Here is a 25523-nt window from a genome sequence, read left to right on the forward strand (position 1 = left end):
TCCCCCTGCTTGTGTTTCCTCTGTCGCTGTGTCTCTCTCTGTCAAATAAATAAATAAATCACTGGATACTACACAAGGTAGAACACATTGTATGATATATTTATAATACATTTAAAACATAAAGTATAAACCAGAAGACAATCTTAAAATTAAATTTACATTCCCCAAGGCAGAATTTACTGAATTTCAGTCATTTGGTACTACTTCATGAGTTTTTCCTTTCTATTTTCTAGCGCCTAAGGAAGGTAGGGAGAGATTTGGCAGTTGTGAGGCTGAGTTCTGCACAAGACTTTAGACATGTCCCTTACTGGGGACTCCAAAATAGTTCACCGTGGGGCTCCTCTAGCCCTTGAGGAATGGGTCCTGGAGTTTATAGGACACAGGTGAATGGCCAGAGGCTCTAAGAGTAAAGAACTGTTCAGGCTTATCCCAGGTTTGAGCACAAAGAAACCTTCTGGGGGGAAGATATGCCAGAGAACTAAAAGGAGTGAAAGAGCCTATTATGGGGTGGCTATATCTCTGTAAACAATATTTTCTTATATTGCTTATTAACCATTTTTGGGTTAGGAAACCATTTGAGAATCTGATGAAAGCTATGGAACTTCTTTCTTCTCAAATATACATATGAACATTCATTTAAATATTTATACATAAATTCAGGGAACTCAGGACATCTGTAGCCCATGGATGAACTCCAGGTTAAGAATTCCTACTTTAGTGAGAGATTGAATAGCTGCCCGTCAGGTTGGTATAAGAACTCACTAGTAAATAATGCAAACAGTTCCCTATACAAGAGAGAACATTGTTACTTCTTGCATCTTTTCCCCTCTGACTGGGGATTGGAGAAGGGAAAGAAAGGTAATGTCACTCCTCAGCTTTTCTAGCCATCCTGCACTGTCCCTAACCTTTGTGCTTGATACCATCCAGCATTGGGATTCCATCAATGGGATTTTTTTTATTTTTAAACTTTATTTTGATATAATATTGGCCTCATATAAAAGTTGCAAAAATAATACATGAACCTCAAGGATATTAAGTGAAACAAACCAATCAAAAAAGAACAAATACTGTACGATTCCACCTATATGAGGTATCTAGAACAGTGAAATTCAAAGAGACAGAAAGTAGAACAGAGGTTACCAGGGTCTGGGGCATGGCAGGGAGAGGGAGAATGAAGAATTATTGTTTAATGTATACAGAGTTTCAGTCTGGGATGATGAAAAGTTCTGGAGATTAGCATGGGTGATGATTATACAACACTGTGAATGTAATTAATGTCACCGAATAGCACACTTAAAAATTATTAAAATGGATGGGGTGCCTGGCTGGCTCAGTCAATAAAGTCTATGACTCTTAATCTTAGAGTCATTCGAGCCCCATGTTGGGGGTAGACGTTACTTTAAAAAATTATTAAAATGGGGTGCCTGGGTGGCTCAGTTGGTTAAGCGACTGCCTTCGGCTCAGGTCATGATCCTGGAGTCCTGGGATCGAGTCCCGCATCGGGCTCCCTGCTCAGCAGGGAGTCTGCTTCTCCCTCTGACCTTCCTCCCTCTCATGCTCTCTCTCTACTATTCTCTTTCTCTCTCAATAAATAAAAGTCTTAAAAAATTTTAAAAAAATAAAAAATTATTAAAATGGTAAATTTTATATTATGTATATTTTAAATGTATATTATGCATTTCAAATCCTCATTTTATAGTTAAAGAAACTGAGGCATAAAAGGTTAAATAAAGGGGCACCTAGGTGGTTCAGATGGTTAAGCATCTTCCTTCGGCTCAGGTCATGATCTCCAGGTCCTGGGATCGAGCCCCGCATCTGGCTCCCTGTTCCCTCTGCCTCTCCCCCTGCTTGCACTCTCTCTGTCTCTCTCTCAAATGAATAAATAAAATCTTTTAAAAAAAAAAAAGGTTAAGTAAATTGTGAAAATTTTTATAACCAATAGGTGACAATCCAGGCATCAAACCCAGTAAGATCAACTGTGAAGCCTATGGCTCTTAACTATAGGTGGCTCTCCGTACAAGGTATATGTAGGGTACTCAAATGCATCCATACATACCCACTCAAGAAATCTACTCTCCAATACTTATATATGGTGTAATATAAAATATAACTAAAGTATAACTAAAACATAAATTACAGTGCATCTCAGCATTCTACCTAGGTTGGGTTGAATTCAGAATTTCATGAGGGGACTTACAGTTAGCTTGGCATTTTCTAGCTTAAAAATAAGTTTCAAAACTGACAAGAGACATGTTATCCCTGCCAGAGAAATAATAACTTTGTTTTGTGAAAAACCTGAACTGAAAATCATGGTTTGGTTTAGTTTTTATCCTTAATAGTAAATTCCAATCACTATTATGGGGGGGCCTGGCTGGCTCAGTCAGTAGAGCATGTGACTCTTGATCTCCAGGTCATGAGTTCAAGCCCCACCTTGGATACAGAGCTTATATTAAAAATAAAAAATCACTATCATATAAGCATGATAAAATAGGTCCATTCATGTCATATTTTCACCTCTCATTAAATACATACATACATATTTATTTTTTAAGATTTTATTTATTTATTTGAGAGAGACAGAGAGAACAAGCAGGGAGGAGGGGCAGAGGGAGAGAGAGAGAGAAGCAGACACTCTGCTGAGCAGGGAACCCGATGCGGGGCTCAATCCCAGGACCCTGGGATCATGACCTGAGCCGAAGGCAGCCGATTAACCGACAGAGCCACCCAGGCGTCCCATAAATACATGCATTTTAAAAAAGATTTTATTCATTTATTTGAGAGAGAGAGAGCACAAGCAAAAGGGGGAGGGGGTGGCAGAGGGAGAGGGGGAAGCACACTCCCCGCTGAGCAGGGAGCCCAAAGCAGGTTTCAATCCCAAGACCCCAAGATCATGACCTGAGCTGAAGACAGACACTTAACCAACTGAGCCACCCAGGTGCCCCATAATTTTTAAAGCTTTTTACCTGATTTTTTTATTTTGGTTTATTTATGTAGGCTCCACACTCAGTATGGAGCCCAACAAGGGGCTTGAACTCATGACCCTGAGATCAAGACCTGAGCTGTGATCAAGAGTCTGATGCTTAACTAACTGAGCCACCCAGGTGCGCCTATTTTTTATTGTAAACATAATATATGCTCATTGCAAGGAGTCTTTACAGTTCCCATAAATACGCACAGGGGAAAACCCCAATACTTCTAAAACTCACCATCTAGAGGAAATTTCTTTATATATCAGATTCCCATGGGACTTTCCTAGAATTAGAATAAAATGCAGGGGAAAAAAGAAACTGAAAATTCTAACTCACTAAAATAAGAATATGAATTTTTTGACCTTGGAAGCAAGTTTTAGAATAAAATGGCACTTTTGGTTTATATTGTAGAATGTGAATACACAGTCTTTTTTTTTTTAAAGATTTTATTTATTTATTTGAGAGAGAGAGAGAACGAGAGATAGAAAGCACGAGAGGGAAGAGGGTCAGAGGGAGAAGCAGACTCCCTGCCGAGCAGGAAGCCCGATGTGGGACTCCAGGATCATGACCTGAGCCGAAGGCAGTCGCTTAACCAACTGAGCCACCCAGGCGCCCACACGGTCTTTTTTTTTTAAGATTTTATTTATTTACTTATTTGACAGAGAGAGACACAGCAAGAGAGGGAACACAAGCAGGGGGGAGTGGGAGAGGGAGAAGCAGGCTTCCCGCGGAGCAGGGAGCCCGATGCGGGGCTCGATCCCCTGGGATCATGACCCGAGCCGAAGGCAGAAGCCTAACAACTGAGCCACCCAGGCGCCCCTACACACAGACAGTCTTAAAAGACACCACACAGGAAGCTAGTGATGTTCATACTAAAAGGAAATCATCCGGTTACATCAAGTTAACAATCTCATTAGTTCGCTTTGTTCCACAGACCATCAGGTCAACTTGAAGATACCTCTCTCTAAACTTGTGGGAAAACAAAGTGTTGCCACTATGAATATGCGTAATTTCACAGAACTGTGCATTTTTAAAAGAAATATTTTGGTCCTGTCCCCTAATGTAATGAAGAAAAAAACTGAGACTGAGAAATTCAGAGTATCTAGAGCTCCACAGTGAGTTGGTGGCCAGGACTATACCAAGTTTCCTGATGTCCATCAATGTCCTTCCATCCTCTCCAAGGTCCCAGGATTTGTTCCTCCATCTCCCACTGCCTCACCCAACTCAACCAGATGATAACAGAGAACATTCCTAAACCTAATGTGGAAAAGGTCCGAATCTCAAAAGAACTGAGTTCTTTATTCATCTTTCAACTACTTAATGTCTGTAAGAAAAATCAACCTTATTCTATTCTATTGTATCTATTCATTTTAGAAAGATTTTTAAAGCAGATGTTCTCTATAAAAACAAAACCAAACAAAAAGCCTTGCTTGTTCCTGTTTAGCTATTAAGATTAGTTTACTTTGGGCTACTTCTCCATTCTTGGTTACTTTTTACTGTTAGGTCCATTAAATTCACTTTTTAAAAAAAGAACATTTTTTACCATCATGGGTAGAAATATTTCCTATAATCTCCATTCTTGTACCAAGAACAAGTCAGTGATGTAAGAATTCAGTCCATTCAGCTACCAATAAGCTCTCAAATTTAAATTAAATGTTTTAATCTTTATATGCCCTTTCCTAGTTTTTCATGAGAATACTAAGAGTCAAGCATTTCCCAAAGAACTTTGTACCTAGAACTGAATTCTAATAGTTAAATAGATGCTCAAACTTTCTGACTTTCAGTTTTCTTTTCATTTTTTTAAAGTACACCTACACCTAATGTGGGGTTCAAATTCACAACACTGAGATCAAGAATTGCATGCTCTATACAGGCGTCCCTCTATTTTCTTTTAAGTAAAAGAGTAACAGACGACAAAAAGAGAAACGATTCTTTCTAATCAGTTTTATTATCTATAATGTAGTTTTCTACTTTGTACCCTAAAGCCTTAAGATATTGAGTATTAAATATAGTCAGTCTAACCCAGGGAAAGATTTGAAATTCTTATTTATTTTTTTATTTAAAAAAAACTTTAATTATTTGAGAGAGAGAGCATGCACAGTGGGAGGGGAGGGGCAGAGGGAGAGAAAGAATCTGAAGGCGACTCCCCACTGAGCATGGAGCCCTATGTGGGGCTCAACCTCACAACTGGAACTGAAATCAAGAATCAGACGCTTAACCAACTGAGCCACCCAGGCGCCCCTTATTTTTTTTTAAAGAGAAATTCTATGTTAAATGAAAATGATGCTGACAATTATATGGGCATTGATGTGGTTTTTAGAGTGTTGTTGGGGTCCAGAGCCGACAGCCAAGAAAGAATTCTTGAGATGTCTTTGGCGCAAAAAGGTGATTTTATTAAAGCACGGGGCGGGGGGGGGGGGGGGGGGAGTGGCGGGGAGGGCTTGGACCCATAGGCAGAAAGAGCTGCACTGGGGTTGTGAGGGGTGGTGATTATATATAGTTAGGAGGGGGTTAGGGACAGAACAAACTTTCAGGGTATTTTGGAAACAAGGTTTCTAGGACCCTGAGGGGGCCAACTATTGTTAGGAAAGGTCATTTATTATTGTTTAGTAAACCCTCAGTCCTGAGACCCTTCAGATGTATATCAGTGGGCTATATGGTTGGAGGATGATTCCTAACATGTATCTTGGGGCAGGGAGGGTATGTAAGAGATAAAGGGAGCTTCCAAAGGAATTTCTATATGCTTAAAGTAGACTCACAGGATCCTGGGGGGTCGGGCTAAGATTGCCTTTTGCCCTTAGCAAAGTGTCAACATCGAGGTAGCTGAGCTCCCAGTGGAACGTCACTCTGCCTGTTTCAAGGACTTGTCAACGGGATGTAAGAAGTAAGGAAATTTAATTTTCTCTTTTGCCTTTGTTTCCCACATAAGGCATCAAATGGAAGAAAGAGAACAATCAGTTAAGAAGAATCAAAATAGTTTCTCCCACACACATACATCCCCAAATCTCACAAAGAAATTAAAAACCTTCAACATTAGGAACTAGGGGCGCCTGGCTGGCTCAGTTGGTAGAGTATGCAACTTCTGATCTCAGGGTCCTGAGTTGAAGCTCCATGTTGGGTGTGGAGCCTACTTTAAAAAAAAAAAGAATCAAAACAAATAAAAATTGTATCCAGTAGGATTTATGTCAACTTGGAAGCATCATCACCTACGGTTCTGTACAGGTTGCTCAACGATAAATGACCAAAGCAAGCAATAATAAAAATAAAAAACTACACTAGAAATATCACTATTGAATGTATTCTCACAAATTGTCCAGATATCACCAGCTTCTAAATTAGGCTTGGGTTCTGGAAAATGAACAGGACAAGGGAGTAAAGGTCTCTGCTTCCTAAAAGACACCATGACAGCCATGTATGACATCTTTATTCAAATCAGCCTTTCCTTGGAGGATTAGTAAGTACCACTTATTGATGGGAATTATCATGTGATGCTAATAAGTTTAATAAAATTATTTCATCTGAAAAGATTGTCTGCCTCTCTATGCTGTAAGCAGATGCAAAATTTATTTATTTATTTATTTTTAAAGATTTTATTTACTTATTCATGAGAGACAGAGACAGAGAGAGAGAGAGAGAGAGAGAGAGGCAGAGGGAGAAGCAGGCTCCCAAGGAGCAGGGAGCCCAATGCGAACTCGATCCCAGGACCCTCGGATCGTGACCTGAGCCAAAGGCAGACGCTTAACCATCTGAGCCACCCAGGCGCCCAGCAGATGCAAAATTTAAACCCTACTTGAAACATTTGCAGGTTTGTAACCAATCCGGGAGGAAGACCTTCCTCTGCCCTGTAGTCCTTCTAGCTGGACTTAGAATCAAATTGACAAAAGACAGGTTAACAGGAGAAGATCAAATTTAATAGGCATATTTAGGGGGAATCCACACAGACAAGAGATTCCAAAGACAATGAGGCAATTTGAAGCTTACGTGAGCTAAGGAAAAAGGTAGGGGCCTGAGGACACACAGAAGAAAATTCATCAGCCAGAAGGAGAAAGGAGATGTTTGGAAAAACAAGATGTTCTATTATGCAGATGAGTTCCTAAAGGGGGCCCCTGTTAATACTTCTCTTCCTGTTGCAGTCTCTCCTTTCCAATGTAAATTTAGGCAGTTATGGGGAGGCAGAGCAGTTTTGCTGCATCTGCTGGATTTCTGTTACTCTTAACTCGAAATAATCTTTATGCCAAAGAGGCACATTTTGGGGCAGCCTGCCCTGGGCCCCTACAAAGCCATGTCCAAATTTCCCGAGACCTAACACAAAGTACTTCCCTCCTGAAATCAGAAATCTACTTGTCCAAGTTCAGGACTTCTCCCTCCAATCAGTTATGATTTCCTCCTCAAACCTGGACACATGCTGGCAAATGAAAATGAACATTCCAGAGATGGGTCTGCAAAGTCAAAATGTATCACAATGGTACACCAGAGTTTGCTGTTTGAAAAATGATAAATCACTTTATTTTGTGAACCAACTACTTCATAATTTATTTGCTAAGATTGAGATTTTAAGCACTGACTTTTTTTTTTTGTACTGGCTATTCTTAAATAGGGACTATGATATATTTACCTATTACTGGACTATTTAGTACTATTTAACAATTATAAAAGAGCTATCATTTCTTGAGACTGTTATATTCCAGGCCCTTTAGAGATGCTTTTATGTACATTATCTAGTTTAATCCTCTCAGTGACGCTCAGAGGCAGGCTTTCGCCATTCCACTTTATGTAGAGGAGAAACCAAGATTTAGCCCACTCCACACAGTAACTTAACCTGGGGCTACCTCAGGCAGACAGACCCCTTCTTTAATAACTGCTCTCTCCCCAGAAGAGGGTTTTACCTTAGACCAAAAATGCCCAAACTGAGCACCAAGGCACTCTGGATACTGCAGCAAATTCACAAGGGCAACTTAGGTTATTTCAAAGTTTTGAGGTAAACACAGTGTATTCAACACATTGGAAAATGCTGAATCTACAAACCAGAATTCAGTTTCAATGTTAGATCACATTACACTCCTATCAATGACATCATACACATCTTTGCAAAACCTGGGTTTTCAGTGAATGCTGTGATAAAAAGCAAGTGCTACAGAAAAATTAATGTGGAACAGGAAATGAGAGTGGTGGTATCCAATTTAATCCCAAGATTTAGGAATTAGTACAGGCACACACATCCTGCTTGTAATTGGAGTTATTTAAGAATGATATAACAATATTTTTTCTCTCAGTTTATATGTACTATTTTTCTAAAAATAACTTCTATGTTGTTAGGATATAAATACTTAATAAGTTGTTTGAACCTTACTATGACGAACTACTTAAAATTAGGGGCACTGTGAAAAAATTACTAAATTACTAAGGGAGCCATGAACCAAATTTAGGAATCTTTTGTCTAATCAAGAAGTGATGGAGTTGTGCAAGATTCTCCAGGGAGCGCTGTGTGACCCTGCAAAAGGAACTCAAAACAAAGTCCAAAACACAAACATAATAACCAGGAAAAGAAGAATTTGGATTAAAAACCATTTTTAAAGGTTGCTCTCTCTGTGGGCTTGATCCTTCAAATCCCACACAATGTTCCCCTAGATAATTTGTATTTAAAAAAAGAACTTCTAAAACACATGCACACAAATTACTGTTTTTCTCATTCTTAGGGACTCAATCAAAGCTTTTAAAAATTATAGCCTCCAAGCTATGTTGGAAGAGACTGGGCCTCCCCTGTACAGACAGAACACGCCCGCAAGAGCCTGTGCCAAGGAAACCTGGGGAAAACCTTGGAAAGACAGACTGGCTCACCCCAGTACTTTGAGACTGTCAGCTTTTTTGTGGTTTGCATCCCACTCTCAATATCCTGCTTTTAAGTTCAAATAAGAATGCTCCAGGTTATTGTGGAAATGCTTGTTTGGAAACTTCCCTTTCACAGAGCTATTTACGTAGCATATGATGTGTGAAAGCCAGGAAAAAAAATTAACACAAGTCCAACCAATGGTTACTTGCAGGAAGGAGGGCTGGAATGCCATGAGGAGAGTTACTGGGGGGCTCCAAGGTCCTGGGGATGCTCTAGTTCTTCAGCTGGGTGATGGGTACTTGAGTGTGTGGGTTCTATTCTTATTCTTTACATTGAAAGTGTAGTTTGATACTTTGTGCAGGTATATTTCACAGTAGGGATAGGGACACCTGAATTTCTATATGGTAGGTCCTCCGGAGTTGAAAGTATGCATTGTCTCTATGCTGAGTTGAATCACTAGCCCTTAGCCTTTACTTGGGAGTAAATGCTTAGCCAGAGGGCTCTGGAGACGCTGACAGGTTTAAATGGGAAGTTAAGGTTAATTTTTGGTACAATCACTGAAAAACAAGGAGTTAACAAATGAACATCTCTCTTAATATATGTATTTTTTTCTCTTAAAAAATATACATTTATGCTTTTACTTAAGTAATCTCTACCCAGTGTAGGGTTCCAACTCACAACCCTGAGATCAAGAGTCATATGCTCCCCTGACTGAGCCAGCCAGGCGCCCCATTAAGTAAGCATTTCTTTATCACCCTTGGTTCATACCTTCCAACAATGTGCAGCTAGTTGTTTTATGGTGTCTTATTCTTCACCCTCCCCAAATCTCCCCTCCCCACTTATGACCAAAAGGGCAGAAAACTCTTCCAATTTTAATTTATATCCCTAATTTAAAAAAAAAATTCATTTGCCATATGCTTAGCACCTGCTAGGGATGGCAGAAGGAAGTTAAACATGTATGGTTTCACCTCCTACATGCAAGAACAACAGGTTGCTATTGCTATTCTAGGGATGGGAAATAACTCCTCAAAGACAATCAGTGTACTTGTGCACTACTGTGGATCCGGGTGTGCTTGTCTTCATTGCCAAGTTCTTTCCACTTACACTGGCCTAGTAGACATGACCTAAACATGAATGAATATTGTCATCCAAGAGGTTCACAAAAAGGATGCCTAACATTCAAGAGCACCATGACAAGCATTTTACTTGCATCATTTCATTTAATTTCCACGATACTACTGAATTATGTCTAACACACTCAGTTTACAGTTTTAAAAACGAAGTTTAACGACATGGGTTTTCCAGGCTGGTCCAAGCGCAGTGCTGTTTACAATTAATTGGTCACAGTCAGTTACGGATTTCTTTGTTCCTTCTCCACTCCCACTGATTCACTTGACTAGCAGAAGGAGCGAAGGAAGGAAGGAAGGAAAAAAGTGGAGTTGCCAAAGTCACACACCTAACAAGTGATGGAACCAAGACAGTCTCATAACCCCAAAGCAGATCTCCACCATTCAACTATCTCACTGTGCTGCAGGGAAAACATTCTTGACCAGCTTTATGAAATTCAAGCCCCTCTCCTGTCACAAATAACGCTCCACACTTCCCCTCACGCTCCCCAAATCTACCGGAAGCACCACACTTAAATCCCCAAGACAAGTGTCGGTAAACTGGTGTCTGCACTCAAACCAACGTGCCTCGCTTCCTCTGCCCCGGCCCTGGGAGGTGCCACTTGCTAACTCTTCACAGAGCTTAATTCCAGCCAGGGCGGATCTCTCCGGGGCAGGAGTCCAGCCCCCACCCTCCCGGGTCTGCGCCTCTTTGCGGTCCTCAAAGGGGTAAGAGGCGGGGGCAGGCTGCTGGCGCGTCCGAGCCTAACCCGGTCACTCTGAGGCCGGCCCGCAGGCCCGGGGGCGGCGGAGAGCGCAAGACGACCAAAGGGGACCCTCCTTTACTCCCACAGACCACCAACCACCGCACCCGGGAGAAATACCTGGGGACCCCCCGCCCCCCCCCCCACACACACACTTTCTTCAAACTCTGAGCTCACTGGAGAAAGAGGAGGGGGACAAGCCGAGACGACAAAGTTCGCCACCCCCACCCAAAGTTCTATACTCTAGGGAGGCAAGTGAAGCAAAGCGGTAAGAGAGGTGCCCCAGGAAGACCCCCTCCGGTCCCGGCTTTCCGGAGGCCGCAGGAGAGGGGGCAACGCGCTCCCTCTGGGTCTCCTCCCCCAAGCAGACGGCGACCTGGGGGCACCGAGGGAGCAGCGCCCCTACCTCCGACACCGTCCTCCCCGGCCGGGAGGCCCCCCGGGAGTGGGGGATGTCGGCCCTCAGACGAAGAGGGGTCTCGAAGGAACCCAGCGAGGTCGCACCGTACCTTTTTCTCGCGCGCCGGACGTCCGCGCCGCAGGGACCGCTGTCGGCGACAGGGTGGGGGGCGAGGGGAGACGACCGGGACGGGTTCACGCAGGCTCCGGCGGCCCCTGGGCCTCGGCGCCGCCCAGCGCCGCGCCTCCAGCCACCCGCTCGCCAGGCTGCGCTCCCGGCTCCGGCAGGTTACCTGTGGCCGAGCTCGCCGCGCCCGCAAGCCCGCACGGCCCTGGCCCCGCCCCAGCCTTGGCTCCTAAACTGGGGCCGCAGCGCCCCGCAGCGGCCTGCGCCCGACATGGCGGGGACCTGTGGGAGGTGGGGCCCGAAGGCCCTGGGGCAGTCCCTGGGGCTGTCCCTGGGCTGCAGGCCGCTCCCAGCTGGGGCCAGGGTCCTTTCCTAGTCCGCTCGGGAGGCCTCCTTCTGAAGACTGGGAGGGAGGGGAGCTGGCGGTGTGGTAAGGTTTCCGGGCACGGGTCGCCAGGAGGTTTACTGGGGGGGGGGGGGGAATTAGGAAAAAAGCATGCCTCACCCCGTGGCCAAATGGATATTTCAGTATATTCTTCGTTCGTTCTCTTAACTGGAATGGCTCAGTGGGAGCTCAACAGTGAAGAATGAGGCAGATTCATTAGAGAGCTGGAAAGGGTAAGGAAGCCCCTATTGCAAAGAGCTTGTCTGTAAGTAGCTTGTCAGAAACATCCCATATGACACAGACAAAAGCATTGAGCATTCCTGACTCCTATATTCAAATCACACTTTACACACCATTAACTTAGTCCGTTTTTGTCTGTTTTTCAGTTCCTCCTTCAGCACCTAGAAGAGTTCCCTGAAGATAGCATTCAATAAAGTATTATCGAGTGAATGCGTGGATGAATGGAACTTCATTCAGCCTTCTGAAGAAACATGACTACTAACTGCTGCCAAAACACAGCAGGAAGGGGAGATGGAACCCTAGAATGGAGTCTCAGTCTTACCTGAGGTTTGGGACAAGCTTATTTTGAACCTGATTTTGCTGATCTGTTTTGAAATAGGCCTGGTTTCCATAGGCAAAGAAACGTGATGATCTCCTCCGTTTTCTTAATATATTTGTCTCCCTCGCTCTTTCAGGGAGCATTAGGTAGGAGAGATCCAAACTCACACCAGGAAAGGGTAAGAGCTTGGTTTTCCTCTACAATCTCAGAACTAACCCACCCCATAGCCATAGCTGCAATTTTTCTTGGCAGGATGTGAAACCTCTCCCGAGTGTGCTTTGACCCTCTTCAGGTTTGTTCCCATCCCTGTCATTCTTCATCTAGAGCTGTTAGGACACGTTTCCTTTCCCTGCCCATTGGTAGCTCTGGATTTCTCTCCAGGCCAGTCACCAATGAATTACAGGTGAACCCCCCAAAGTCAAGATATGTATGCATGACTTTTCAACCTGATCATTTCTTTCTTATATGTTTCCAGATTAAAGAGTTTTCTTAGCCATTCCCCTGAATGAACTTCCAGAAATAAAGAGTGCTTCCTTCCTCTGGGAGGCTTTTAGAACACCAACATGAAGTCGAAATGAGATGGAGTTTTAAGTTACATTTGTGGGCAGTCAGAGCAATCACACATTAATTCTGCTGAAAAGAACAGAAAGCTGGCCCATAAAACATGTGAATGCTCCTGGAAGCCAACTGGTCTGTAATTATTCCTAGTGGGAATTCCTGGCAGAGGGGCCTCATGGGAGCCAAAGCGGACAGTGGGTGAGCTGCTTGGAGATCTTGTTTGCTCATCTCCCAGTGGGCACACAGTCTTTGGAAAACTAATGAAAAGAGACTCTAAACCTCCCTCTATATGAGGAAGACTCCCAGCCTACAGTTCCATTCTTGTACCTCTATTCAGCTCAATCAAAGCCAGCCTCATAGATCCACCTCACTACATCCTCTTTCTGCCTCATGAGAAAAGTCTGTTCTGCCAATGATAGTTTTCCCTGCGTTCTGAGAATATAACCTGCTCTGATTGCCAGCAACATTTCTTTAATGAGTTGGCTGCACTAGCTGTCTTTCATGTCATTAGCTTCAATTCATCCTTCAGCCCACCATTGCAGCTTCTAACCCTGCCACTCCCTGAAACTGCCCTTGCTAAGGCTTTTCTACCCGGGAAACCTTCCATGTGCCTCTCCATGATCATATCCTCCTTCTCCTCTAGAGGAAACCACCATACTAAATTTTGGATTATCTTTTTTGGCTTTCAGCTTGGAGCAGGTGATGGTGCAACTCACTTCAGTCATCCCAAATCCAGGTTCATCTGACACCAGCTGCGTCCACCATGCCATCTAAGTTTGACCCCAATGAGACCAAAGTTGTATACCTGAGGTGCACTGGTGGAGAAGTCGGTGCCACGTCTGACCTGGCCCCCAAGATCGATTCCCTGGCTCTGTCTCCCAAAAAGGTTGGCACCAGTAATTGAAAGGATCTGAGGATTACAGTGAAACTGACTATTTAGGACAGACAGGCCCAGATTGAAGTAGTACCTTCTGCCTCTGCCCTGATTATCAGAGCCCTCAAGGAACTGCCAAGAGACGGAAAGAAGCAGAAAAACATTAAGCACAGTGGAAATACCACCTTTGATGAAATGGTCAACATTGTCCAACATATGCAGCACTGATCCTTAGCCAGAGATCTCTCTGGAACCATTAAAGAGATCCTAGAGACTGCCTGGTCTGTGGGCTGTAATGTTGATGGCTGCCACCCTCATGACATAGATGACATCAACAGTGGTGCAATGAAATGCCCAGCTGGTTAAAAACTACAAAGGAAATATTTCAAAGGAAATATTTCAATGAAGGATCATTTGACAACCAAAAAAAAAAATGTTGCCTGTGTGTATTAATAATTCTCTTATCACAAATATATATATCCCTAAACACAACATCGCACAGTTTTTGCCTAGTTTTGAACTTTTTTGTAAATGGAATCATTCTGGAGGAGCCTAGGTGGCTCAGTCAGTTAAGTGGCCAACTCCTGATTTCAGCTCAGGTCCTGATCTCAGGGTTTGTGAGACTGAGCCCGTGTAGGGCTATGTGCTCAGCAGGCAGTCTGCGTGTGTGGGCATGCTCTCTCTCTCTCTCTCACTAAAATAAACAAATCTTAAAAAAAAAAAAGGAATCATTCTACATTCTTCCTATGCATCTTGCTTTTCTCACTCAGCATTCTGTTTCTTTTTTTTTTTTTTTTTAAGATTTTTATTTATTCATTTGCGGGAGAGACAGAGAGAGAAGAAGCAGGGGGAAAGGCAGAGGGAGAGGGAGAAGCAGACTCCCTGCCTAACAAGGAGCCCGATGCGGGACTTGATCCGAGGACCCTGGGATCATGACCTGAGCCGAAGGCAGACGCTCAACCATCTGAGCCACCCAGGCGCCCCAGCATTCTGTTTCTGAGATTCAGCTATTCAATTTCTCCGCTATATAGTGTTTCATTGTAAGAAGATAACACAATTTATTTATCTAGTCTTACTTTTGGACATTGGGTTGGCTCCAGTTTTTGCTGTTGCAAACAGTGTTGCTATGAACACTCAAATATTTCTCCCGATGCATGTGTGTAAGAGTTTTCAGGATTATTATCTAGAAGTGGAATTGTTGGGTCTTAAGGTATGTATGTGTTCAAATTTACTAGGTAATGCCAGAGTTTTTTTTAAAGATTTATTTATTTGAGAGAGAGAGTGTGTGAGCAGGGGAGGGGCAGAGAGAGAGGGGGAGAGGGGCAGAGAGAGTGGGAGAAAGAGGATCCCAAGCAGACTCCATGCTCAGCATCAACCCAGGGCTCCATCTCATGACCCTGAGATCATGACAGAAGCCGAAATCAAGAGCCTGCCAATGAATTGACTGAGCCACCCAGGTGCCTCACCAAATTGTTTTCTAAACCAGTTGTATCAATTCTCATTCCCATCAGCAACGTGTTAAAGTTCCCCTTCTTCTACCTCTTTGGTTTGTGTGTGTGTGAAATTATTACTTATTATGGTTGTGATTTGTTCTTCCCTAATTACCAGTGCAATTGAACATCTTTAATATTTAATAAATTTTCTTGTTCTCTCTTTTGTTAATTTGCTGTTTCATCAATTTTTTTTAAGATTTTATTTATTTATTTGAGAGAGACAGAGCACAAGCAGAAGGAGAGGCAGAGGGAGAGGGAGAAGCAGGCTACAAGTTGTCTGCAGCCCACATGTAATGGGAGCAAGAAATAAATTGTTTGCTGCTACTGCAATTTGGAGAGAATTAACATCTTTACACTGTTGAGTCTTCCTATCTATGAACACGTTTGACATGTCTGTCCATTTACTTAGAATTTTAGTGACTTAAAACATTTTTAGAACTTTTCATTTTCTGGGGCACCTGGGTGGCTCAGTTGGTTAAGTGTCTGCCTTTGGTTCAGGTCATGATCTCAGGGTCCTGGGAACAAGCACCATATCCAGCTCTCTGCTTAGGGGGGAGTCTGCTTCTCCCTCTCCCTTTCCCTCTGTGTTCTCCCTCTCTCTCTCTCTCTCTCAAATAAATAAATAAATAAAATCTTTAAAAAAAGAACTTTTCATTATCTGAGATTTATTAATTTTTTTTACCATTGCAAGTGATATCTCTACCTCTAAAAGTACATTTTCTACCCTTTTTGTTGTCAAGAAAAATACAAATATCTTTGTTTATTGAACTTACATCCAAAAACCTTGCTAAACTCTGTTATTTATTTGAGTGATTTGTAAAGTCTTTAGTTTTCTATGTACCTACAAGTAAGGATATTTTATTTCTTCCTTTCTAATCCTTATATCTTTAAAAAATTTTATTTTGAGATAATTATAGATTCATAAAAAGTTGCAAAAATAGTATAAAGAGGTCAGGAGTATCCTTCACCCAGATTCTCTCAATGGTTACATTTTATATACTATAGCACAATATCAAAACCAGGAAATTAACACTGGTATAATGTGTGTGCAATTTTTTTAAAGATTTTGTGTATTTGTTTGACAGAGAGAGAGAGCACACAAGTAGGGGGAGTGGCAGGCACAGGGAAAGGGAGAAGCAGGCCCCCGTGGAGTATGGAGCCCAAAGAAGGGCTCGATCCCAGGACCCTGGGATTGTGACCTGAGCCAAAGGCAGTTGCTTAACCGACTGAGCCACTGAGGTGCCCCAACGTGTGTGCAATTTTATCACATGTGTAGCTTCATTTAACCATTATTGCAATCAAGATAAAGAACTATTCCATCACCACAAAGAATCTTACTCATGCTCCACACCTTCTCCTTTCCCCATACCAGCCTAACCCCTGGCAGCCACTAATCTGTTTTCCATCTTTACAATTTTGTCTTTCAAGGATGTTATATGAATGACATCATACAGAATGTGACCTTTTGAGACTGTCTTTTTTTCACTCAGTGTAAGTGCTCTAGAGATTCATCCAGGTTGTTGGCGTGGTTCAATAGTTCATCTTTTTATTGCTGAGTAGTATTCCATGGTGTGGATGTACCACAGCTTATTTAACTGTTCATCTGTTGAAAAGTATTTGGGTTGTTTAGAGGTTTTGGCTATTATGAACAAAGCTGCCATGAATAATCATGTACAGGTTCTTATATAAACATGTTTTCATTTCTCTAAGTGCCCATAACGGCAATTGCTGGGTTGTATGGTAATTGCATGTTTAATTTTTTTCTCAAGATTTTATTTATTTGACAGAGAGAGACACAGTGAGAGAGGGAACACAAGCAGGGGGAGTGGGAGAGGGAGAAGCAGGCTTCCTGTCGACCAGGGAACCCGATGCGGGGCTCAATCCCAGAACCCTGGGACCATGACCCTAGCCGAAGGCAGGCACTCAACCGACTGAGCCACCCAGGCGCCCCTGCATGTTTAATTTTTTTAAAAATATTTATTTACTTATTTTAGAGGAGCGGAGGAGAAGAAGGAGAGAATCTCAAGCAGACTCCACCGAGCATGGAGCCCAGTGTGGGGCTCAATCACACAACCCTTGAGATCAAACCAACTGTTTTACAGAATGACTATGTCATTTTACATGCCCACCACCAATGTATGAGAGATCCAGTTTTGGGGTTATTTTTTAGATTTTATTTATTTATTTGACAGAGAGAGACACAGCGAGAGAGGGAACACTAGCAGGGGGAGTGGGAGAGGGAGAAGCAAGCTTCCTGCAGAGCAGGGAGCCCAACGTGGGGCTCGATCCCAGGACCCTGGGATGATGACCTGAGCCAAAGGCAGACGCTTAATAACTAAGCCACCCAGGTGCCCCATGAGAGATCCAGTTTTTCCACATCTTTGCCAGCATTTGCTGTTATTATTATTTTTTAATTTTAGTCATTTTTTAAAAAGATTTATTTATTTATTTATTTATTTATTTATTTATTTATTTATTATTTTATTTATGAGAAAGAGAGAAGGTGAGAAGCAGGAGGAGGGGCAGAGGGATAGACTCTCAAGCAGACTCCCTATTGAGCATGGAGCCCGATGCAAGTCTTGACCTCAGGACTCTGAGATCATGACCTGAGCCAAAACCAAGAGTAGGATGTTCAAACGGCTGAGCCACCCAGGTGCCCGTTTAGCCATTTTGATAGGTAGTAGTAGTATCTCATCGTTGTCCCAATAATTTGCATTTCTTTAATGGGTAATGATATTATCTTTTCTTTTACAGACTAGAGGGTTTATTTTTTATATTCAGTATGCCATGAATTCTTAAGAAATGGATTCCAGCAGCTCAGACCCTTCTCCATTGGCTCTCACAAAGTGTGCTTCTCTAGGTGGAGCAGACTGGTACTCCAGACACCAACTGACTGAGCCACCCAGGCACCCAAACAATCCCAATCCTAATGGCTTTAAAAAACAGCCATTTTAGGGGTGCCTACCTGGCTCAGTCAGTAGAGTATGTGACTCTTGATCTAAGGGTTGTGAGTTCAAGTCACACATTGGGTGTAGAGCCTACTAAAAACAAAAATAACAACAGCCATTTTATTTGTTCATGATTCTGTGGGTTGGCTGAGCAGGGTTCAGCTGGAATAGCAAGTCTGTATTCCATGTGGATTGGACTTGCTCATGTGGCTGCAGGGTGAGCTGGAGAATCCAAGATGGTGTCACTCACATGTCTGGCCCTTCAGCTGGGATGACTGGAAAGCTGGGGCCTCTCTTCTCTTGTGCTATGGCATCCTTCATGGCCTCCATGTCTGTGGGGCTTCTCCAGCAAGCTAGCCCAGACCTCTTTTCATGGTGGCTCTGAGCTCCAAGAAAGTGAAAAAAGAAGAAGCAAAGCCTTTTATGGTCCAGTCTCAGAAGTTGCACAGTGTCACTGTCACTTCTACTACATTCTATTGGTTAAAGCAAGTCAAAGGTCCTGCCCAAATTCAAAAGGAGGGAAAATAGGTGGGAGGAGTGGCAAAGTCACATTTGCAAAAGGGCATGTATGATGGTGTGGATGGTTGTGGCCATCTTATCTACCAGCAAGGGCTTTTAGAAAAGTAAACCACACATCTTACTTCCCTTCTTAAAACTCCTCAATGCTTCCAGAGGCACTTAGAATAAAATCCCAAAACCCTTTCTCCCAATAAGACCACCTATCCCTCATGCTTACCACTGTCCCCCTCTCTCATTGCACTGACATTTTGTTCCTCCAACACCCTTTCCTTTCTCCTTGGTTTTTCCAACTACTGAGAAACCTTCCAGGGGAACACTCTCCATCCCAACTTTAACTTTGCTATTTCCTCGTGGTCAACTGAAATGTCATCTTTTTAATTATTTATTAAAAAAATTTTTTTTAAGATTTTATTTTTTTAAGTAATCTCTACACCCAACGTGGGGCTCGAACCTATAGCCCCAAGATCAAGAGTCACATGCTCTATCTACTGAGCCAGCCAGGTGCCCCTAAAATTTTTTTAAGTAAGTTCTATGCACAATGTGGGGCTTGAACTCACGACCCTGAGATTAAGAGTCACATGCTTTACCAACTAAGGCAGCCAGGTGCCCCAAATGTCATCTTTTTAAGAGAGGTCTTCTCTGACCACCCCATCAAAATCAGGCTCCTTCTCTCACCCTTATGTACTGTTTCACCTCCCTCTGTTTATCTCCTCCAAAGCACAGCCCCGAAAATCTAATTGTCTTCATGGTCATTAAAAAAACACAAAACAAAACATATTTATTGACTGTTAAAGAGATGAAGTTATCAAATATAAATCTCTATAATGGCTACAAATATGTTTGTACATTTAAAGCAGAGTGTTTCCCTCTTTGGAGGGGAGCCAGAAAGAAACTAACATTTCACTGGATATTCTCTTATGCTGTTTGACTATTTTACCATATGCGTGTTTTTAAAAGATCAAAACATTATTATTATTATTTTTATTTTTTTTAAAACATTATTATTTTTAAAGTAATCTCTACACCCAATGTGGGGCTCGAACTCACAACCCCGAGATCAAGAGTCTCACGTTTTACTGAGCCAGCCAGATGCTCCTCAAAACATTATTTTAATAAAATCTCTTTAATAGTGGATGGCCTCAGTGAAAATGATTTAATGATTTTTTAATGATTTGATCAGGTCAATGACTGTCTTAGGAGACCTGGAGACTGTGAGATGCCCTCTTGAAAAATTTGGTTGGCTTCCCTGGATTAGCAGGAGTCCAGGGAGATTCTGTAGAAGAGTCTTTGTTTGCTTCAAGAGAGAATTAATGGCTTTAAATACATATTTTAAAAGAAAGCCTAAAAGGCTCTCAATATGTGAATCCCAGGAACCAGGCATAAATGCCATCAGATGCCTTAAAATATCCTTAGATGCAGGATGCAGGCTGTATTTAATTGCTTGCCCTCTTCAGGACTGCAATTATTCTGCCAAAATTGTACAGGTCTCTTTTAAATAGCTCTCACGTTCCTTGTCACAAGACATCTAACTGCAAGCGGCAAAATAATTCACTAAAATAAGGGCACAAACTTCTGGCCTTTAAAATTCAAATTTTAAATAAAAAACCCACTTGGATATTATACTTTGGCTTTATGGTACAATATAGCCATATAAACCAGAAAGGATATTAAATCACTTGCTATTTGTGTTCCTCATAGAAGGAGTGATGACAATCAGCAACTTCATTATGAAAAGCAGTTTTCCAACTTCTTTTGGTTAGGAAGATTTTGGGGCAACAGACCCACTTTTTTTAAGATTTTATTTATTTATTTGACAGAGAGAGACACAGTGAGAGAGGGAACACAAGCAGGGGAAGTGGGAGAGGGAGAAGCAGGCTTCCCTCAGAACAGGGAGCCGGATGTAGGGCTCAATCCCAGCACCCTGGGATGATGACCTGAGCCAAAGGCAAACGCTTAATGACTGAGCCACCCAGGCACCCCAACAGACCCATTTTTGAGTGTATATGTATGTTTTGATTCTTTCCCTAGGAGAATTGGAGGCAGCTCTTCACTTCTGGTCCCCCCCCCCCCTTTTCAGTTTAAGGTTATAATGTAATTGGCTGTAGCCACTAAATAGGAATAAGATCTAATGTCTAACTGAGTTCCACTGTAGTTCCATAGTCCACTCCAGGTCCACTCCGTGTGCTACCTTGGGCAAATGGTTTAATCTCAGTATTCTTACCTGTAAAATAAGGACAATCATATTACTTACTTAGTGGGATTATTTTAAAGTTCACATTATTTTGGAACAGTGCCTCATTTATGGAAAATCTCACTAAATATTAGTTGGTTAAATTTTAGTAGGCAATAGACAAAGCTCATCTTTCCTGATGCTACAAAATACCTCTCAGAGTTAAGAGTTTTTATCAACTATACTCAAATAAAAATAAAGTCAATAAATTTTTTTAAAAATTTTTAAAGATTTTTTTAATTATTTATCCATTTGACAGAGAGAGAGAGAGAGCAAAAGCAGGGAGCACGATATGGGGCTCGATCCCAGGACTCTGGGATCATGACCTGAGCCAAAGGCCAATGCTTAACTGACTGAGCCACCCAGGAGCCCCAATAAAATATTTCTTAAAGAGGGAAAAAGAGTTAAGAGGTTTTTTTTAGAAGGAACAGTTAGTAAAAATAAAAGAAGCATTTAATAGTCATTATATTGTAATTCTTTCAAAACTTTAGGCAGTCCTGAAGGGATGAAGGCCTAAAAGTGATCATCTCTTGTATGTCAGCTCATTCCTGATTACATTCTACTAGCTCACAATTCATATTTATCTCATTGCGGCATTCCCCAAGGTTTAGAGTGAGTAGAAAACTTGACTTATTGTCTCTTCCTGAAGTTTATCTCAAAAATCTGCCAAATCTGTGCAGAGACCTGGCATGTACCGTCTTTTTCTTTTCTTTCATTCATTTCATAGACATTTGCCTATCATGTATAGGGCAACCTTCAATGGTTACATCCAACAGCAAAAACTGTGGGTTGCTCAGAGACAAATCCCCTTTCATTCTTTCTTTCTTTCTCTTTGTTTGTTTCTTTCTTTCTTCCTTTCTTAAGATTTATTTATTTATTTGAGAGAGAGAGAGAGAGAGAGAGTGAGCTTGCACACATTAGCAGGGGGAGGGGCAGAGGGAGAAGGAGAGAGAGAATCTTTAAGCAGACTCCCCGCTGAGCGAGAAGCCCGATGCAGGGCTCTATCCAGGACCCTGAGATCGTGACTGAAGCCAAAATCAAGAGCAGGCCACTTGACAAACTGAGGCACCCAGACACCCCTCACATTCTTTTTTTTTTTTTAATTATTATTATTTATTTTTATTTTTTAAAAGTAGGCTCTATGCCCAACACGGGGTTGAACTCACTCAGGACTCTGAGATCAAGAGTCGCATGCTCTGCCAAGTGAGCCAGAGGCACCCCAAACTCTTTCCATTTTTATTTAAATTCTGAAAGAATCTACATACATGACTTAAATTAAAAAAAAAAAAACTTCTCTTTCAATTTTTTTTCAGTATATCCCTTATTTGAAAGCTGATAGTTTTGAAGTAACAGCAAAAGAAAAGCAATAAATTTTTTTGTTGTTGGGACGCTTAGGTGACTCAGTCGGTTAAGCATCTGCCTCCAGCTCAGTTCTTGATCCCAGGGTCCTGGGATCGAGCCCCTCATCAGGCTCCCTGCTCAGTTGGGAGCCTGCTTCTCCCTCTGCCTGCTTCTCCCGCTGCTTGTGCACTCTCTGACAAAAAAATAAATAAAATCTTTTAAAAAATAAAATTTTTTCTTGTTCTTTTTGCTCAAACTTTATCAATTCTGTACATTTGTAAATGACAATAAATTAGAATCTCTTAGACCTATTTATGACTCTCATCTACCCTGGGGTGGAGCATAATTGAGAATTTGGCTTTCATTGATTTTTTATGGATTTGTTCCTTTTTTCTCAAGAATGGTCCAATACTCAAATATTTTAGGGTGTGCTCCAATTTACTGCTGATGTACCCTCTAAAATCTGTCTTTTGGAGGGAAGGCAGAGGATCATCAAATATCTCCATCCTTTCTGGGTCTCAGGTACAGTGGGGTTTTTGACTTAGGAATTGTCCTATCTTGACCCGTTGGGTCCCTGGGGCAGACACACTCAACAACCAGCCCAGAAATGCCTGACTCTCTAGTCTGACTTTGGACCAGCTTCCTGGGCCCCATGAGTAACCCTCTGCAGTTTGAATCAAGCCAGCTCAATGACCTTCCCACACTGGTGGGTTTGTTCTGGGATAGCTGAAAGTCTTTAAGGCCACTCTGGGAGAGGACTTCTTCCTTCCCCCCAGGGAACTTCCTTTTATAAAATGGATGAAAATGTACTAGGAAAATTATCCCTAGAGTAACTTCCTCTGAGAAGAGCAAGTAGAGCCTTCTTGTGTTGGCTATGCTGTTTGCCCCCTACTCCAGTCCCAGCCTGGTACCCGCTGTCTGCCCTGTCCAATCTCTGTGTCCTGGACTAGGTTCTAGACTCCCTTGCCCTCTGGTTTCCAGCTGGGTTTGGCCACTGGGAGGCACTCCCAGGAGAATGGAGGGTGGTTGGAGAGAGGTCAGGGTATTTCTTTCTTTGCCGTCTCCTTGACAGTGAGGTACTTCTGAAAGTGGTTGCTTTCTCATCAGCTATAGCTCCTGTTTTGTGCCCCCTGCCCAGTACTCTAGCTCTCTTCCTTTACTCCTACTACTTTAGGGGTGATAGTATCTTCCCACTTTTGCTAATCTCTGTGTTGATTCCCTGGACCCTGCCCATGCCTCTAAATTGTCCCTTAACTTAAAGCTTTCTGAGAGTTAAAATCTTTGCCCGTACCATCTGTTTTCCTCCTGGAAAGGCCCTTGACTGATGCAGTCATATCAAGTTATGCTTCCTCCCCTTGGAAAATCTGAAGACCCTTCCAATTAGAAGCAGTCACCTCCTAGGTGTCTACATCCACCTTCAACACAACTACTACAAAATCCAGGACATGGGTCACGGTTTGCTAGACTGAGAGGTCCTCCAGGGCAGGAACACTGTTCTGAGCATAGGTGGACACCCCCCCATCCCATACTTAGTCCAGCCCCTGGCATATAGTAGGTGCTCAATAAATGTTTCCGACAGAGGCAGCACCCTTGGGCCCCAAGAGCCTCCAGTCTCAGCTCCCTGCCTCCTCCCCCACACCACCTGCTGCGCTGCGGGCACCTGTAGGATCTGGATCACCATGCTGGCCAGCTGGTGTATTTCCTATTGTGCTTGACAGAAGGAAGTTCATCCACGTGATTTTTGCAGTATCCAGAAATGGTGGGTATAGCATGTCCTGCAGTAAAAAGCTTGTGGAGAAATGCAGGTTTTAGTTTCACCCACACATTGTTGCTATTCCCATGTGAGAGTTGCCCCCCTCACCCCCCAAAGCTTGAAACATTTTATTTTGAGATGGGGGATTACAGTCTGAAACAATGAGACAGAAGTAGGTGGTCATGAATAGCCTCTGAGTATGTTGTACACCTGCAACCTTTCCCAAAACGCTGAAGAGGAATTATTATTCCATCTAGGCAGCCATGAGGCATGTTATGTTTTTAAGAAATATTTGCATCTGGGTAGGCCTGATTTTTTAATATTCTTAGTGGAAAGCGCTTTGAACCATAAATGCACACTGAAAGGCAATTGCTATGGAGACTGAGCCTCTGCAGTGCCTTTCTCCGAGTTTTCTTCTCGGGGAGATTCAGTATCCATGCTGTGTCCTAGGCACACTGCTCTGGGTGGAGGCCCGGGCGCAGCAGTGTTGGGGCGCGGGGGGGTGGCAGTCCACTTGGGACTGGAACCCTCCCCAGGACTGAAAGCTAGAGGCGGCCACCCAAGGTAGGGTGTGTGTGTTGGAGGTGGGTGCGGGATATGTTCTCAGGTTGTGCAGGCCCCCAGCTCACCAGCCTGTGCGGATACCACGTGCATGAGGCGCGCGTGGGGGCCCCTAGCGCGCAGCCGCGGTGGGTGACTGCGCAGCGTCCCAGGGTACGGGGCGTGTGCCACTGTGAGCTTCTGGTTAGGTGGAGGGCTCCGCGCCGCCCTGCCCCCGCCCCCCCCAGTGTGTGCGCGCGGCCTCGGCCCAGCGCCCCGCCGAGTGGGGCTGGAGCCCGGGAAAGCGCGCGCGCGCGCCTGTGTGTGTGTGTGTGTGTGTGTGTGTGTGTGTGTGTGTGTGTGAGACAGTGTGTGTCAGGTGACTTGGGTCACGCAGTCTCTCTCTCCCTCCTCGGGGAGGAACTGCCGCGCTCCGGCTGACTCCTCCGCCGGCAGGCGGGCGGGGCGGGGAAGGGGGCTCCGGGCGCGGTGGGAACCGCGAGACCCAGACCTGGACGCCGACAGCCGCGGGGGGCGCGCGGCCCAGCCTCCGCGGGCTCCCGCCAACCTCCAGACAAAACCCCAATTCAGAAATAGGTTGCGAGCGGCAGGGGAGAAGGTTTGGCCCCCACCAGGGACCCCCGCCACCCCCAGGACGGCCGGCCGTGGGAACGATGAGCCAGGTGCTGGGGAAGCCGCAGCCGGAGGACGAGGACGACGACGAGGAGGATGAGCTGGTGGGGCTAGCGGACTACGGGGACGGGCCCGACTCCTCGGACGCCGACCCGGACAGCGGGGCGGAGGAGGGAGGTGAGCGCGGGGTCCCCCGCCCGGCCCCACGCCCCGCGCGTCCTCAGCCCGCACCCCGTCCCTTCCCTCTGTGTCTTCCCGTCCCCCGCCCGACCAGGCGCGCAGGCCACCGACTTGGAGGGGATCCAGGAGAGCGGAGTTGAGGGGTGGGGGTTGGGGAGGGGCGCCCGAGGAGCGACGGGCTGCAAAATGGGGGATCCCGGGCGCAGGCGGCGGAGGGGCGACCCGGATCCGTGGAGAGAGCAGAGAGGAAGCGTAAGGGCAAGGAGGAACGTACCCTGTCTGGCCCCTTCCAGGGCTAGTACCTCCCCCGCCCCT

At 43.9% G+C, this 25523-nt stretch overlaps 2 protein-coding genes across 6 annotated transcripts in view; one reads left to right on the forward strand and one right to left on the reverse strand.

The window, feature by feature from the left end:
• Positions 1-11353, reverse strand: part of ANKRD6 (ankyrin repeat domain 6) — a 181026-nt gene extending 169673 nt beyond the window's left edge. For all 4 annotated transcript variants that reach the window (XM_028108055.2, XM_028108056.2, XM_028108057.2 and 1 more), the window contains exon 1: positions 11179-11353. The gene's annotated coding sequence lies outside the window, so the exon portion shown is untranslated. The remainder of the gene's footprint in view (positions 1-11178) is intronic.
• A 13521-nt stretch (positions 11354-24874) lies between these two features.
• RRAGD (Ras related GTP binding D) overlaps positions 24875-25523 on the forward strand; it is a 39198-nt gene continuing 38549 nt past the window's right edge. For both annotated transcript variants that reach the window (XM_028107995.2, XM_088023918.1), the window contains exon 1: positions 24875-25205. In XM_028107995.2, coding sequence (XP_027963796.1) covers positions 25070-25205 — 136 coding nt within the window. In that variant the 5' untranslated portion in view covers positions 24875-25069. The remainder of the gene's footprint in view (positions 25206-25523) is intronic.

Source organism: Eumetopias jubatus, unplaced genomic scaffold (assembly GCF_037043125.1).
Source record: "Eumetopias jubatus isolate StellerSeaLion01/CBP00866 unplaced genomic scaffold, mEumJub1_p1.0 scaffold_6, whole genome shotgun sequence".
Lineage (NCBI taxonomy): Eukaryota > Metazoa > Chordata > Mammalia > Carnivora > Otariidae > Eumetopias > Eumetopias jubatus.